The sequence below is a fragment of the Pinus tabuliformis genome, chromosome Q (genome assembly GCF_031772625.1).
Source record: "Pinus tabuliformis cultivar Carrire ecotype Pingquan chromosome Q, CPIR1, whole genome shotgun sequence".
Classification (NCBI taxonomy): Eukaryota; Viridiplantae; Streptophyta; class Pinopsida; order Pinales; family Pinaceae; genus Pinus; species Pinus tabuliformis.
Window position 1 is genome coordinate 548,215,751 of NC_142296.1, and position 13,571 is coordinate 548,229,321.

A 13,571-nucleotide genomic window follows, 5' to 3' on the forward strand; every position below is an offset into this window, starting at 1 on the left:
AAGTGTGACTACCTTAGTCACCACAAGGTTGAGCGATATGGCTCCCAGACCTTCAACATTGACACATGAGCCCTCATCTCTCGAAAAGCTCCAAAACCTACCACCAATTAAATTCTCCTTTACCATCCATTAGGTGAACTAACCATCTTTCATATTGATGGTCATGGGTAATAAATGTGTGTCAATCACCCAATGTGGGGGTTCCTAGCCTCTAAGTATTATTCCAAGTCAATCCAAGCTATTTTTTAGGGGAACGTTGGACTTCTGGAGCAAATGGCCATCCATGAAAACTAAGATGATGAGCTTCCTTATGTAGTCGTTAAGCTCTTTTGGAAGGTTTTCAAACAATGTAAAGATAATTTTATATAATGACTTAGTCTCCAAGCCTTTTATGGATGACAAGTCAATATTTCTTGAAGTTTCTTTGCATTTTCTAAATAGAAAATGGGTGAGAGATGAAAAGAGCCTCTTCTATAAATTCAAAGTTCACTCTCCTCCCAAATCATTGTGAATTATTGAGATCATTATGCCATAATGTAATATTTTCATGAAGCTTTGGTGTAAGCCTTGAAGTCTCTTTTTCTTGGTTATTCTACATAATTCTCAAGACAACATTTGTGCTTATTCTAGACTATGACAAGGCTATCAAGGTCGATCCGTTGAGGAGAAACTTTGTCACTTAGAGTGAGATGTCTAGGGTAGGTTCTCCCACTTCTCTCCTGTTGGTGTGATGTAAGCATTAAATCTCCTTGTTGGGCTATACCCTAGAGGTTTCTCAACAAGGGTTTTGATTTTATTTCATTCCATAATTAATCTTATGGTTGAAGGCTTTTCTCTTGGAGTGTTATCTTCTAGTAAGATTTGTTTTAATTACTTATCTTGATTAGACAAGATGGTAACTTAACTTCTAGGGTTCTAACTTCTTGCCCTAATCCACAAAACATTGAATAACCAACTTTGGATGGGCATTCATCTTGATCCCATCAAGCCCTAGTAGAGATAAAGCATTAACCCTAAATCCAACAACCAACCATAATTTTCTACAATTTTAAAGTTCTTGCCATTTTATTTATATAACCAACTTTGCATGGGCATTCATCTTGATCCCATCAAACCCTAGTAGAGATAAAGCATTAACCCTAAATCCAACAACCAACCATAATTTTCTACAATTTTAAAGTCCTTGCCATTTTATTTATTTATATTATTGCAAAATCCATAAAAATATAAAATTATGAAATACTAAAGCAAAACCTAAAAGATAAAATACCAATTTGTGTTGGAGACAAAAATTTTGGAAAAAATGTGTGGAGAAACCGTAAGTCCAAAGTTTTGAGTGAATACTTCATCCATCTACAAAGACATAAGCTTGAAAATACATGATGAAAAAAGTGCAAAATCAATTAATTTAAAGAGGATTAAAATTAACTAGCCAGTGAAAAAAATAATTAAATTAATTAATTAAAAAGAATCTTAACTATTTATTCATAAATAATTTATAAATTTAAAGATTGAAGTTTTGATGTTAATTAGAAAGAATCTTAATTATTTATTCATAAATAATTTATAAATTTAAAGATTGAAGTTTTGATTTTTTTAATCTTTTTATTCTTTGATAACGTTTGTTTAATAATTATGTGGGGATTATTTGGACACAAATATCTATTTAAACTTTATTTTTTAAATTTCCATGGAAAATTGTGTTTTGAATTTACATTTGATGCTTTACTTTCAAGCATAAAAGCCACCATATTTGAATGAAATTATTTTTTTCATTAAAAACAAATTTATGAAAATAGGTAAAGGATTCACCCAAAAAGTTGAGCATAATAATGATCATTAACACAATTTTCCAAAAATCTTCATCAACAACAAATTATTAACTATAAAAATATCTATATTAAAAAAGCAAATTATTAACTATAGAAATATCTATATTAAAAAAACATATCCATAATATTAAAATACTTACTTCATTATTAATTAAAAAAAAAAATACATATACAAATGAAACATATAATTTATATTTTTAATTTTTAAAATTAAATTTTATTTGCGCAATCTAATAAATAATTATATATAAAAAACAACTAAACATATAACTACTTTTTTAATTTATCTTAATAAAATTAAATTACATATTCAAAATATCATTTTTAATAATACTTTGAATACCATTTTTAATAATAAATGTATTTATTTTTTACAGGAATTAAAAGTACCAACCACAACAACTAAGTCTTAAAGGGAGGAGAGCGATGAATGGGCTAGGGTTTGATCCGGGAACCCTAGGCCATAGGCCTAGGTGATGCAGGTGGCGCAGGGTAGGCTCTGCCGGTACGGGGTTTGGCGTAGCTGGCGTATACACCGAGGACGGTTTGGGCGGACAACTGGAGAAGGCGACAGCTGGGGATTAGGACTGCAAGCAGCTTGTTTCCGGAGAACGGGGTTTTGTGTTTACGGATGTTTCCGGTTTTACTCTTATGCGATTTCTCTGCGGTGAAGCCCTCTGGCGGTATTTCCCTTGCGGGTTTTTTCTTGAAACGGACAAAACTGAAGTGGTTTCTGCAGTTTCTCTTCGGTTTTCGGTTGTAAGGCGGTCTTAGATTTTTACGGAGAGTTTTAACCATGGTAAAACAAAGCGAATCGGTCGATCTTGACCCAGCCCCGGAAGACATTCTTACTGTCTGGGGAAAGGAGGTCACGGAGAAAAATATCAATGAAATCTTAGGGCATTCGGCCAGCCTTTCGTCTGCATTATTTCCGGGAGGAGGACCGTGGCGTTCAAATCCGGCAAAAGGGTTATTGGAAGAAAGTTTGGAGCTTGCTAGCGGTCTCGGAAAAGGAGGTAGGGTTTCGGAGGTGATAAACCCTCATACAAGACCGGGCTCGCTGAAAGACAAGTTTAGTTCTTCGCCAAACAGTAAGTCTTTTTCCCCTGTAAAAAATTTTGTTTCATCGGGCGGCCTTGAGGACATCATCAATTTTTCCCAAAACCACGGGGTATGGAGGACGGTGGGGGGTGTTCAGGGTGTTGGGAAAGGCTCGGGAGATAGGAACATCCAGCCGGCTGTTAATAGATCCCTCTTTACAAAAGAACCTCTGCAGAGTTTTTCCAAGGGAGAGGGGGATTTTGTGGGTTTTTGCAAGCTTTCGAACTCGGGGGTTTCCGCAAACCCTTCTGTTCATGAGAAGGCGGAGGTAGGTGGCTCTTCGGCTTTAGGAGAAGCGGGCAGCCCTGTGGAGGGTTTGATTGAAACCTCATCAGGCAATGAGTTTCAAAATTTTGTGGATGATGGAAATCTCCAGCAAAGGGATGAAGGAGTTTCGAACCCTGCTTCAGGTGGTAGAGAATCGGAGCCGGCACCAGAGAAGGTAGGGGAAAAAAGAAAAAAGGCCAAATCGTGGAAAAAGAAACAGGTCTCAAACCTGGTGCTAGGTATGGACGTTCAGGTCGAAGATGCTTTGGATGTGGCAGATTGTACGCTTGTGGGCAGAGCAAGAGGGAGGTATGTATCTGGAAAATTCTTAAAACAGTGGGCAGAGAGTCAGTGGTTGGAGACCCCGGCAAAGTCATTTAGGACCGCCACGTTGGTAAAAGGATGGTTTATGGTTAAATTCGATTCAAAGGAAGCTATGGAATGGGTCGAGGAGAGAAACTGGGCATTCGGGAATAGGCCTGTCTTCTTTAAAAGATGGTCTCCTCTGTTCGATGCTTCAAAGGAGAAGGTTGACGAAATCCCTGTTTGGGTAAGGGCACCAAATCTTCCTCCGTTTTTATGGGTGGACTCAGTCTTTAAGTCAATCGGGAACCATTTGGGCACGTATCTGGATGTTGATAGATCTTTCTTGTATACCTTTGAAAGAGCAGTCGTGAGGATCCTCGTAAGGCTGAATCCGACAGAAGGGCTTGCTGAATCGTTTACACTGCAGTATAAGGACTATGTTTACGAGCAGATTTTAGATTATGAACTCTTCCCCTTCAGGTGCCACTGCTGTCATGAGTACGGGCATTTAGCAAGGGATTGCCCATTGGGGAAAAGAAGAAGGAAGGCACAGCACAAGGAAGAGAAATGGGAGGAAATGCTGGGGAAATCCGAGGCTCAGATGAAGGCAAACAGCTCGGAGGTAGATCATCAGAATGAAGACCCTCTTCACCTGTCGGAAGAAGGCGTGCCGCGGAAGGAGGAGATTCCGGATCGTGACGAGAAGGCCCAGCCTCACCTGGAAATGCCAGAAGCAGCTCTGGGCGCACCATCTGAGGAAGTCCCATCCGGTATGCAGTCTTCTCCATTATTATTCTCTGTAAATTCTGAATCTTATAACGATGTCATAGTGTCGGATGTACCTATGGTTCCAAATTTAGATGATCCTCTTCAAAACATTGAGTCACTATCAGAAGCTATCCCTTCCCTAAATCTGAACTGTGAGGATCTTCCTAAGGAGTGTCAGGGGTTGGGTAGTTCGTCTGCTGTCCGACATTATAACCTCAGATCTCACCATAAGAGACCCTCCTTCACCCATGACATCCTGGAGACGGTGGGTGGTCTTAGTCCTGAGACGTCTAAGGGCACTTCTAAGAAAGGCAGAGGGCGGAAATCTCTTTTTTCAAAGGCTCAAGTTAAGGCAAAATTTGATGTGGCTGACGGGAAACAAATGTCGATCCCTGGGGCGCTTAGAGCAGCGAAAGCCCCTGAGTCGGTTATCAAATGATCTGTCTTTCCTGGAATTGCAGGGGTTTAGCTAGTAAACCCAAAAAACTAGCTCTGAAAGATCTCATCACTCGTCACAACCCGGATTTAGTTTTTCTCCAGGAAACCCTGGGCAAAGGTGCCGAAGTTGAATCCATTCTGCGATCCCTCCTTCCGGGTTGGTTTTTCATTGCACTAGATGCTGCTGGTCACTCTGGAGGTCTTGCCATTGGTTTCAAGGAAGGAAGATTTAAGGTTCAAAATTGCTGGGGATCGCCTCATGCTCTTGGTTTGGAGATTCTTTCGGCTGATTTTGATCAGCCTTTGCTGTTTATAAATGTGTATGGACCCTGTCAGGGTAGGGTCTCTTTTTGGAACGATTTCTTTTCTAAAGAGCTTCTAACAGATAAAAATTTGATTATAGGGGGTGACTTAAATTTCTCCCTGGGGATTGCAGAAGCTTGGGGACCCTCTGCGAGGGAAGACCCGTTGACAGATTTTTTCTCAAAAGCTCTTCAGACTTATAAATTGATTGATGTAAATATTATAAAGGCTAAACCGACTTGGAGGAACAGAAGAACGGGAGAGGGGAGAATTGCAAAGAGATTGGATCGTTTTCTCATCAATGAACCGCTGGCTTCATATATTCCTCTGTTCAGGCAATGGGTGGGGGAAGGGGGAAACTCGGATCATTTTCCCATTTTCCTTGAATTCTCAAAGCCCCCTGCCAAGCCGGCCACACCTTTCAAATTCAATGCCTCTTGGCTTCAGGAGGAGTCTTATCAACAGCTTTTCAGGAATACCTGGAGACATCTGGGTCCAAATTCTCCGGAAAATAAAGGAGGCCATTTTATGGAGAATTTAAAAAGGCTTAAGAGAGCAACCATCGAATGGGCTTCAGCAAGAAGAAGAAAACAAAATGAGGAGTTGGTTAAAATTGAGGAGGCTCTAAGTTTGCTGGAAGATCCTGCATCGGATGCATATGTCACCCAGGAGTCGAAGGAAAAAATTTTGGTTTTAGAAAGGAGTAGAGCAAAGATATTGTTGGACAAAGAAGAGGAGTGGAGGCTGAAAAGTAGGGCCATTTGGTTGAAAGCTGGGGATGAAAATACAAAATTCTTCCATAACTATGCAAAGGGCCGGAAAAATGCAAATACTATATGGAAGATGAAAGATCCTGAAGGAAGGGAGGTGTCTTCTTTTGAAGCTGTTTCCTCCTTGGGGAAGAGCCACTTTCAATCTCTCTTTTCTGATCCTGGGGGGATCTCTTTAGCCGAAATTATCAGAACAGCCCAAGCTTTTCCTAGGTTCGTGGAAGGGGAGGAAGCTGATAATCTCTATAGGGAAGTGGAAAAGGAGGAAGTAGAGCGTATTATAAAAGCAATGCCAAAAGATAAAAGCCCGGGCCCGGATGGCTGGACTATAGAGCTTTTTTCTCACTTTTTTGATCTCATTGGTGATGAGCTTACTGAGGTGGTGGAGGAATCTAGAAAGAAAGGAGAAATATATGGCCCTTTTAACTCTACTTTCATTGCCCTCATTCCAAAAAAAGAGAATCCGGACTCTTTTGAAGATTTCAGACCCATCTCCCTTTGCAATACCATTTACAAGATAATTGCAAAAATCATTGCGGTTCGTCTGAAACCTATTTTATCTGGCTGTATTTCAAATGAGCAGTTTGGTTTCCTGGATGGTCGGCAAATTCATGAAGCAATAGGGGTGGCCCAGGAAACCATCCACAGCATCAGACAAGCAAAGAAAAAAGGGGCAGTGTTAAAAATTGATCTGTCCAAAGCTTATGACAGGATTAGCTGGTCGTACCTCAGGTTATTACTGACACATCTTGGATTCAAGGTGGAGTTTATAAATTGGATAATGGGGTGCATTACAAATGTAAGTTTCGCTGTTTTGATAAATGGGGCTGCCTCCCATTTTTTCAAAAGCCAGAGAGGTTTGAGACAAGGATGCCCTCTGTCTCCCTTGCTCTTCCTCCTGGCTGCTGAAGGCCTCAGTAGACTGATATTAAAAGCCAAGCAATCAGGTTTGCTCACAGGTTTGGAGGTTGCTGTTAATCTATTCATAACTCATCTACTATTTGTTGATGATATATTGTTATTCATAAATGGGAATTTAAATGAAATAAAAGTTCTTAAAGACATCATTGATCTGTTTCTGAAAGCTACAGGTCTTCAAATCAACCCCAGAAAGTCTCATTTTATCATGGAAGGCTTCAACAGGCAAGAGGAAACTGCAATTACATCCCACTTGCCTTTTGAAACCTGCCATATGGACCGGCCTTTCAAGTACCTTGGGTTTTGGTTAAAGCCGTCTTCATACCGAAAACAGGATTGGCATTGGTTAGTGGCAAAAATTGAACAAAGGATATCGCACTGGAGTTTCAAGTGGTTATCAAGAGCCGGTAGATTGACGCTGGTAAATTCAGTTCTCCAAGCCATTCCGGTCTTCTGGGCAGCGCTGACTTGGATCCCCAAAGGGATTATCCATAAAATCAAGCAGATTTGTAGCAGATTTCTGTGGTCTGGTTCTAAGGAAGACTCTGTGCTTCCCTGGGTAGCTTGGGATAAGATAGCTAGACCAAAGGAGTGGGGAGGGTGGGGAGTAAAGCAGCTCGTGGATTTTTGCCAATCTTTGGCGGCAAAATCAGGCTGGCGAATTGTTAAGGCGGAGAACCTTTGGACTAGAGTAGTCAAAAGGAAATACATTGATCCAGTACCGCTTGAAGACTGGATCAGAAATCCAAACAAGAAAGGAAGAAATTGCTCGGTCATTTGGAAGGCAACCACTGAGGCGTTTAAAATTATAGAACAAGGCTTAGCATGGCAAGTGGGGAACGGAGAAAATCTGCGGATTGGCAAGGACCCTTGGGTAGGGTGCAATGACCTGTTTGCATTATCTCCTGGTCTGATTGCACATCTTGACGCAAAAGGAATCAAATATTTAAATCAGATAGCAAACATGGAGTTATCATCCATCTGGGGACAGGCTTGGAGATCAGAAGAGGACTTGGACATCGATCCCATTTGGAGAGCTGAGTGGCGGGGATTCATCCAGGAACTAAATCGTTCAAATGTCAGGATAAAGGACTCTCCAGATTCACTGGTTTGGGCACATGCAGAGACTGGTCGATACTCCCCTAAGGCTGGTTATAACTTCCTGATGAAAAGAAAGGGTTGGGACCCCCCGGTTTGGTGGGCGAAACCTCTGTTTAAGCTGAAATGCCCCAAAAAGGCCAGAATCTTTCTCTGGTGCGCCTTAAAAAACAAAATCCCTACTTGGGAAATTCTACAAGCTCGCTTCAAGCAGGGGCCGAGTAGATGCCCACTATGCCTGGTTGAATCTGAATCCATTCCTCATCTTTTTTTGAGCTGTTCTTTCACTAGACAAGTTTGGGAGGAAACAAAAAAACTTTTAAACATTACCGCGAGATGGGAAGGGGATGATCTATCTGCAGCGTGGGAATTCTGGTGGTCCCACTATCCTGAGAAAAACCTGAGGAACCTTCCTCCTATTCTCTGTTGGGGTATTTGGATTGCCCGGAATAGATGCATTTTTAAAGAAAATGTCACCCCAGCGGATGTCATTGCAATTCAAGCCTCAGCTATACTAGCTAGCATTCCTGAGCCGGAGAATCCTTCAACTTCAAATCAGCGAAAGGAATTTGTCATCAGAGAAGGCATCCCCTGGGCCTTCTTTGACGGGGCAGCTCAAAACAACACCACTGGAGCCGGCATTATAATCCATCTAAGTCCTTCACATTCATTAAAAGCCTCAGTGGGTCTTGGGATGGGCACAAACAATTTCGCTGAATTATCAGCCTTAAAACTTCTCCTTTGCTGGCTCATTCATAGAAGCGTCCTCACAGTTCAGATTTTTGGAGACTCTGCAAATGTTGTAAACTGGGTCAATGGGAAATTTAGATGCAGTAATTATATGTTGATGCCTCTGTTAGAAGAAATCCAAAACTTAAAGCTTCATTTTAATGTTTTCTCCATTGATCATATTTACAGGGATAAAAATGAAGAAGCAGACAGGTATTCTAAAGCAGGTTTACAGCAGATTCTGGGTTCGTGGAGGATAACGGAGCAGGTTCGGGATCAGATCCGTGTGTCGGATCTTCCACCATACTCATAAATTACATCTTCCTTTCTGTTTTTCTGAACATGCTTGGAAATGCTCCTGAAGCAGGAGAGACAGTTTGTTTTTTGTTGTTATTTTGATATTATACATTGGGCTGTTTTCCTGATAAAAGGAGGCCCAGATACTTTGAGACAGTTTGACTATTATTTTTTGATATGGCTGTACAGGCCGCGGTCAGGAGACCTACTTTAGTCTCTTGTTGAAAGACATGATCACAAGACACCACAGAGGAGATTTAAATATCTCTATGGCACAAGCAATCTTTGTTGAATGTTCACTCATTCGTTTTGTAGCTCTTTTATTTTAACTAATAGAAAAGCTCGGCTTTTTTCTTCGAAGAAGAAAAAAAAAAAAAAAAAAAAAAACCAAGTCTTAAAACAACAAATATGAAAAAGAACATTCTGACCCAGAATGTAATATCAAAGTCCTCAACAAGAGTCGTAGCGTAGCACCCATAAAGACTAGAGAATTTCATTCCGAACACACAGTTAGGGGTTAGGTTTAAATTTTAAGGCCTCTTTCATTTGTGAATGAATTAAATGATTTAATAATTTCCTCAATATATTAAAGAAGAGGTGAGACCCAAATTCAAAACTATCAAGTGCACATGTTCCTCAATGAAGACTTACGTGTATGTTATCAAGTTAGCTATTTTGGTCAACCCACTTAACTCCGAACTATCATGTTACCTACACAAAACAAATTCTAGATATGCTCCTCAATTACTTTTTTACATTTAATGGAAATAAATATATGCTAATAATGTTTTAACTATCAAGATAAAATAATTTATATTTTTTCCACTTCCATTTTATCTTTATCTCACTTCTACTGGTTAGTCAAATTATTATTATTTAATTTTAAATTAATAATAAATAAAATAATATTATTAATTATTATTTCTAATGCAAATAAAGTCATCACTGTTATTAAAATAAAATAAGATTAGTCATAAGAAGTGAATAGGTATGAAATTTATTTTTAAAATCAATTTTATCTTCATCTCACTTTTACTAGTTAGTTACACTGTTATTATGTAATTTAATTTAAAATTAATAATAATATAATAAAATAATATTATTGTAAATTCATCAATATGATTAAAATAAAATTAGGTTATTTATAAGAAGTGAATTTTGTACCGAGGATGAGGACATTCTTATATGGAAGGGGCTTGGTGGAAGATCTTCTGCATATGTTAAGCACATCTATCAACTTCTCATTCTCTCAGAATCTGAAATGATGACTCACGTTTTCCCAATCTCATTATGGAAAACAAGCTGCCCCCTTAAGATCATATTATTTGCCTGGTTAGTCTTCCACAACAGGAATCTTACATGGGAAAATCTCCAAAAAAGGAATTGGAGTGGGCCTGCCATTTGTCCCCTTTGTAGATCAAATTCAGAGAACAACCTACATATTTTTCTATTCTATCCCCAATCACAGTTGATTTGGCAGAATTTGGCTATCCACTTCGGCCTTAACAGAATCACTTTTCCCTCCATATTAGAAGCATTTATATGGTGGGGCGACATGAATATTGTCTGGAGACCCATTCCTTTGTTGTCCATATGGGCCATTTGGAAATGGAGGAATGCAGCTATATTTAACTCAAAAATGGAAAATCATTATACAGTTTTTGAATCAATCCTTTTCCAATACAACGCACTGAATCTTTCCAAACATATTCGGGATAGAAGTGGGAGGAAGGCTCTATCAATGGAACCAATAGGTGTCCCGCGTGCCTATTTTGATGGGGCTGCTCAACATGGCTACTGTGCATGTGGAGTTTATATCATTCCTGTAGAAGGGCAGCAGATTGAAATTTATTGGAACGATGGTGTTGGATCCAATAATAAAGCAGAGGTTATGGCATTATTTGGTCTTCTTGCCATACGTGATTTTCTCAACATTCAAGCGCTGCAAATTTTTGGTAATTCAAAAGTAATTATTGATCATGTCAAATCAAATCATGTCTTAAAAAACATCAATTTATTAGGATTGCTTAATAGGATTGAGGCAATATTAAATTACAGAAAGAATTACTCTATAAAGCACACACTAAATATAAAATTATTTTAAACATGGGATTTCTAAAATATTTGACCGAAAATGCGTGGAATCAATCATACATGCGCTAAATGGGCATTGGTTTTAAAATTCAACTTCCCATTCATGATTCTCACAACCTCTGCGCAACCACGGACAGCTATTAGGAGCATAGTGAGGCACAATTTGGTAGGCCTTAGACTCCGACCATCGAAATTCTGCTACAATAATCATGAGGTCACGTCTTTTTCATCAGTTGCCAAAGATGTGTTGCAGTAAGAGTTTGGGCAGGGGGAAACTAAATTTATATATATATATATATATACACAATGACCTTGCAAAGGAGATCATTAGCTGTTCAGTTAGTGACGCAGAACATCACTAGTTGTTCAGTTAGATATTATTTCACATTAATATCTAAATATTTTATTTATAGTTGAGTGTGGGAGTGAAATATTTTTACATCTTCTAAGTTGTAATGTAATTTAAAATAATCAAATAGGTATATTCATTTTTATTTTTAATTATAGGCGACATTATTTTTTATTAGAAAATATTTCATTTATATTTATATATATATTTTTGCTTTTAATTATTTTTATCATTTTTTTAAAGTTGATAGAAAGTTATGTTATTTCATATGAACCTTGGAATATTTTATTTATGGTTGAGAGAGAGTGAAATATTCTTACCCTATCTTGTGAGTTGTAATATCGACACAAACTGAACAAGCACACAAAGAGTGGGATTATTTGTATTTTACTACTACAACCACATTACAAATATTAATATAGCCTAAGGCCTTATAAATATAACAAAAAAACTATTACAACATAGAATGCTACACGCGGCTGATATAAAGAATGAGAGATCCCGTACATTAGCCTTTGCAGAACACTCGTCCAATACCAAACATCATGTGTGTTTGGAAATTGCAAGAGAGGATAGTTATCATAAAAGAAAAATTAGAGAGGCTATCGAAATTATGAAATTTGCTCAGAACCTCAACAGGGACAATGAGAGTGAAATTAGTGGAAATTGGCTTCCCCTGATCGGACAAATAAACCCCTCCTGGTCTTTAGAAACATAGTATCAGGGGTTTTCATAATAATAATTTAATGAATTAATTTTATTAAATTTAATTAATTAAATCAAAATTAATTAAATTAAATTAATTTTAAATTGATTAATTAGACAATTAGGGCTTTATAAATTAAATAATAAAAATGATAAATAACAATAATAAAAATAAAAATTAAGTAATTAATCAATTAAATTTAAATTAATTAATTAAATAAAAATAAAAACAATAAGAAGAATTATAAATTTATTACTTAATTAATTTTAATTAAATTTAATTAGATTAATTAAATCAAAATTAATTAATTTAATTTAATTATTTAATTATATTAATTTTAATTAGTTTTAAATAAAATTTAATAAAGTTAGTCAATTTATAAACTAAAACAATTAATAATAACCAAAGACTAACATTTGATTAATAAATAAATAAATAAAATTAAAATTATAAAATTATTAATTAAATTAATTAATTAATTAATTGATTGATTAATTAAAAAATTAGAGCTAAATATGACTAACAATGAGAAATTGGTAAATAACAATAAATATAATTAATAAAAAAGAAATTTGTATAGAATTAATTAAAATTAAATTAATTAATTAATTTAAATTAATTAAATAAAAATAAAAACAATAAAAAGGAATTATAAAATAAATAAATTAAAAATCAAACATATCAATTAAAATATTTTTAGGTTCAAGGTAAAACAATGAGAATAAATAATTAATTAATTAATTTTTTTTATAAAACTATTATAAAAATAAAATAATAATAAATATATAAAAATATAAAAATAAAAATAAAATAATTATAAATAAGAAATCATATATATAAATGTCGGCTTCTTTATAAAAATTAGGGATCTAGGTTTATTTATACCCGAGTCGGAAGAACTCTTCTCTCAATAAGCTTTCATTCATATTTTTTTTTGATTTAGTCCTGATAGACCCCTTTGGGGTTTGAAACGTCGACAGAATAAGCACGAGATAAACAATTCCGATCGTGAATATCAACCTTCCATAGTGAATATAAATGGAGACAGAAAGGTGGGTCCAAACAGCCACCTAAGTATGTTAGGTGAATCTGCAATCGGTGATTTTACGGTTTAATGCAGGGTTGAACAGGGTCCCCGCATCCTTTGACTGTGCAAATATATACGCGCTCCCACGACACATTCCACACCTACACGCGAAGAGGGAATGGGGTTGTGGCTCTGATAAGCGCTCTGCAATTGAGTGGTAGGCGAAGAGGGAATGGGGTTGTGGCCGAGAGTCCAACAGAAAATGGGACTCGACTATTCAAAATGAAGAATAAAAATAAACCTGTATTTCTGTTGAGTCCGGCAATTCCACGAACTCCATTAAGCAGCGATTAATGAAATTGTATGAGCCTCCATTGCCAAGGCCTTTGAAGAAGTCTTTAACGCAAAACTGCTTAGGTAGCCAGAAAATTTGAGTGTGAACACTTACGGTTTACTGATTCCACAATTTGACGATTGGCTTGTTAAAGAAAACAAGCTCACTAAGGTTGATTATTTACTTTGGACTTTGACTTTTTGTGAATTAATTTTCTTATTCTATACCATTTGT

General features: G+C 36.9%; 1 protein-coding gene across 1 annotated transcript; it reads left to right on the forward strand.

Moving 5' to 3' along the window:
- The first annotated feature begins 4,709 nt into the window (after window positions 1-4,709).
- On the forward strand, window positions 4,710-8,843 carry LOC149220619 (uncharacterized). The gene is made up of 3 exons (XM_089387147.1): window positions 4,710-6,053; window positions 6,369-6,744; window positions 6,877-8,843. The coding sequence occupies exons 1-3, from the start codon at window positions 4,710-4,712 to the stop codon at window positions 8,841-8,843; spliced, it is 3,687 nt and encodes a 1,228-aa protein (XP_089243273.1).
- The last annotated feature ends 4,728 nt before the right edge of the window (window positions 8,844-13,571 follow it).

Bases quoted from the DNA above. Each gene is read 5' to 3' on its own strand.
- LOC149220619 (XM_089387147.1), top strand. From the start codon at position 4,710: ATGATCTGTCTTTCCTGGAATTGCAGGGGTTTAGCTAGTAAACCCAAA. The intron at 6,054-6,368 runs GTAGAGCGTATT...TCAAATGAGCAG, and splicing joins GGGAAGTGGAAAAGGAGGAA to TTTGGTTTCCTGGATGGTCG. The intron at 6,745-6,876 runs GTTTGGAGGTTG...TGAAAGCTACAG, and splicing joins GCAATCAGGTTTGCTCACAG to GTCTTCAAATCAACCCCAGA.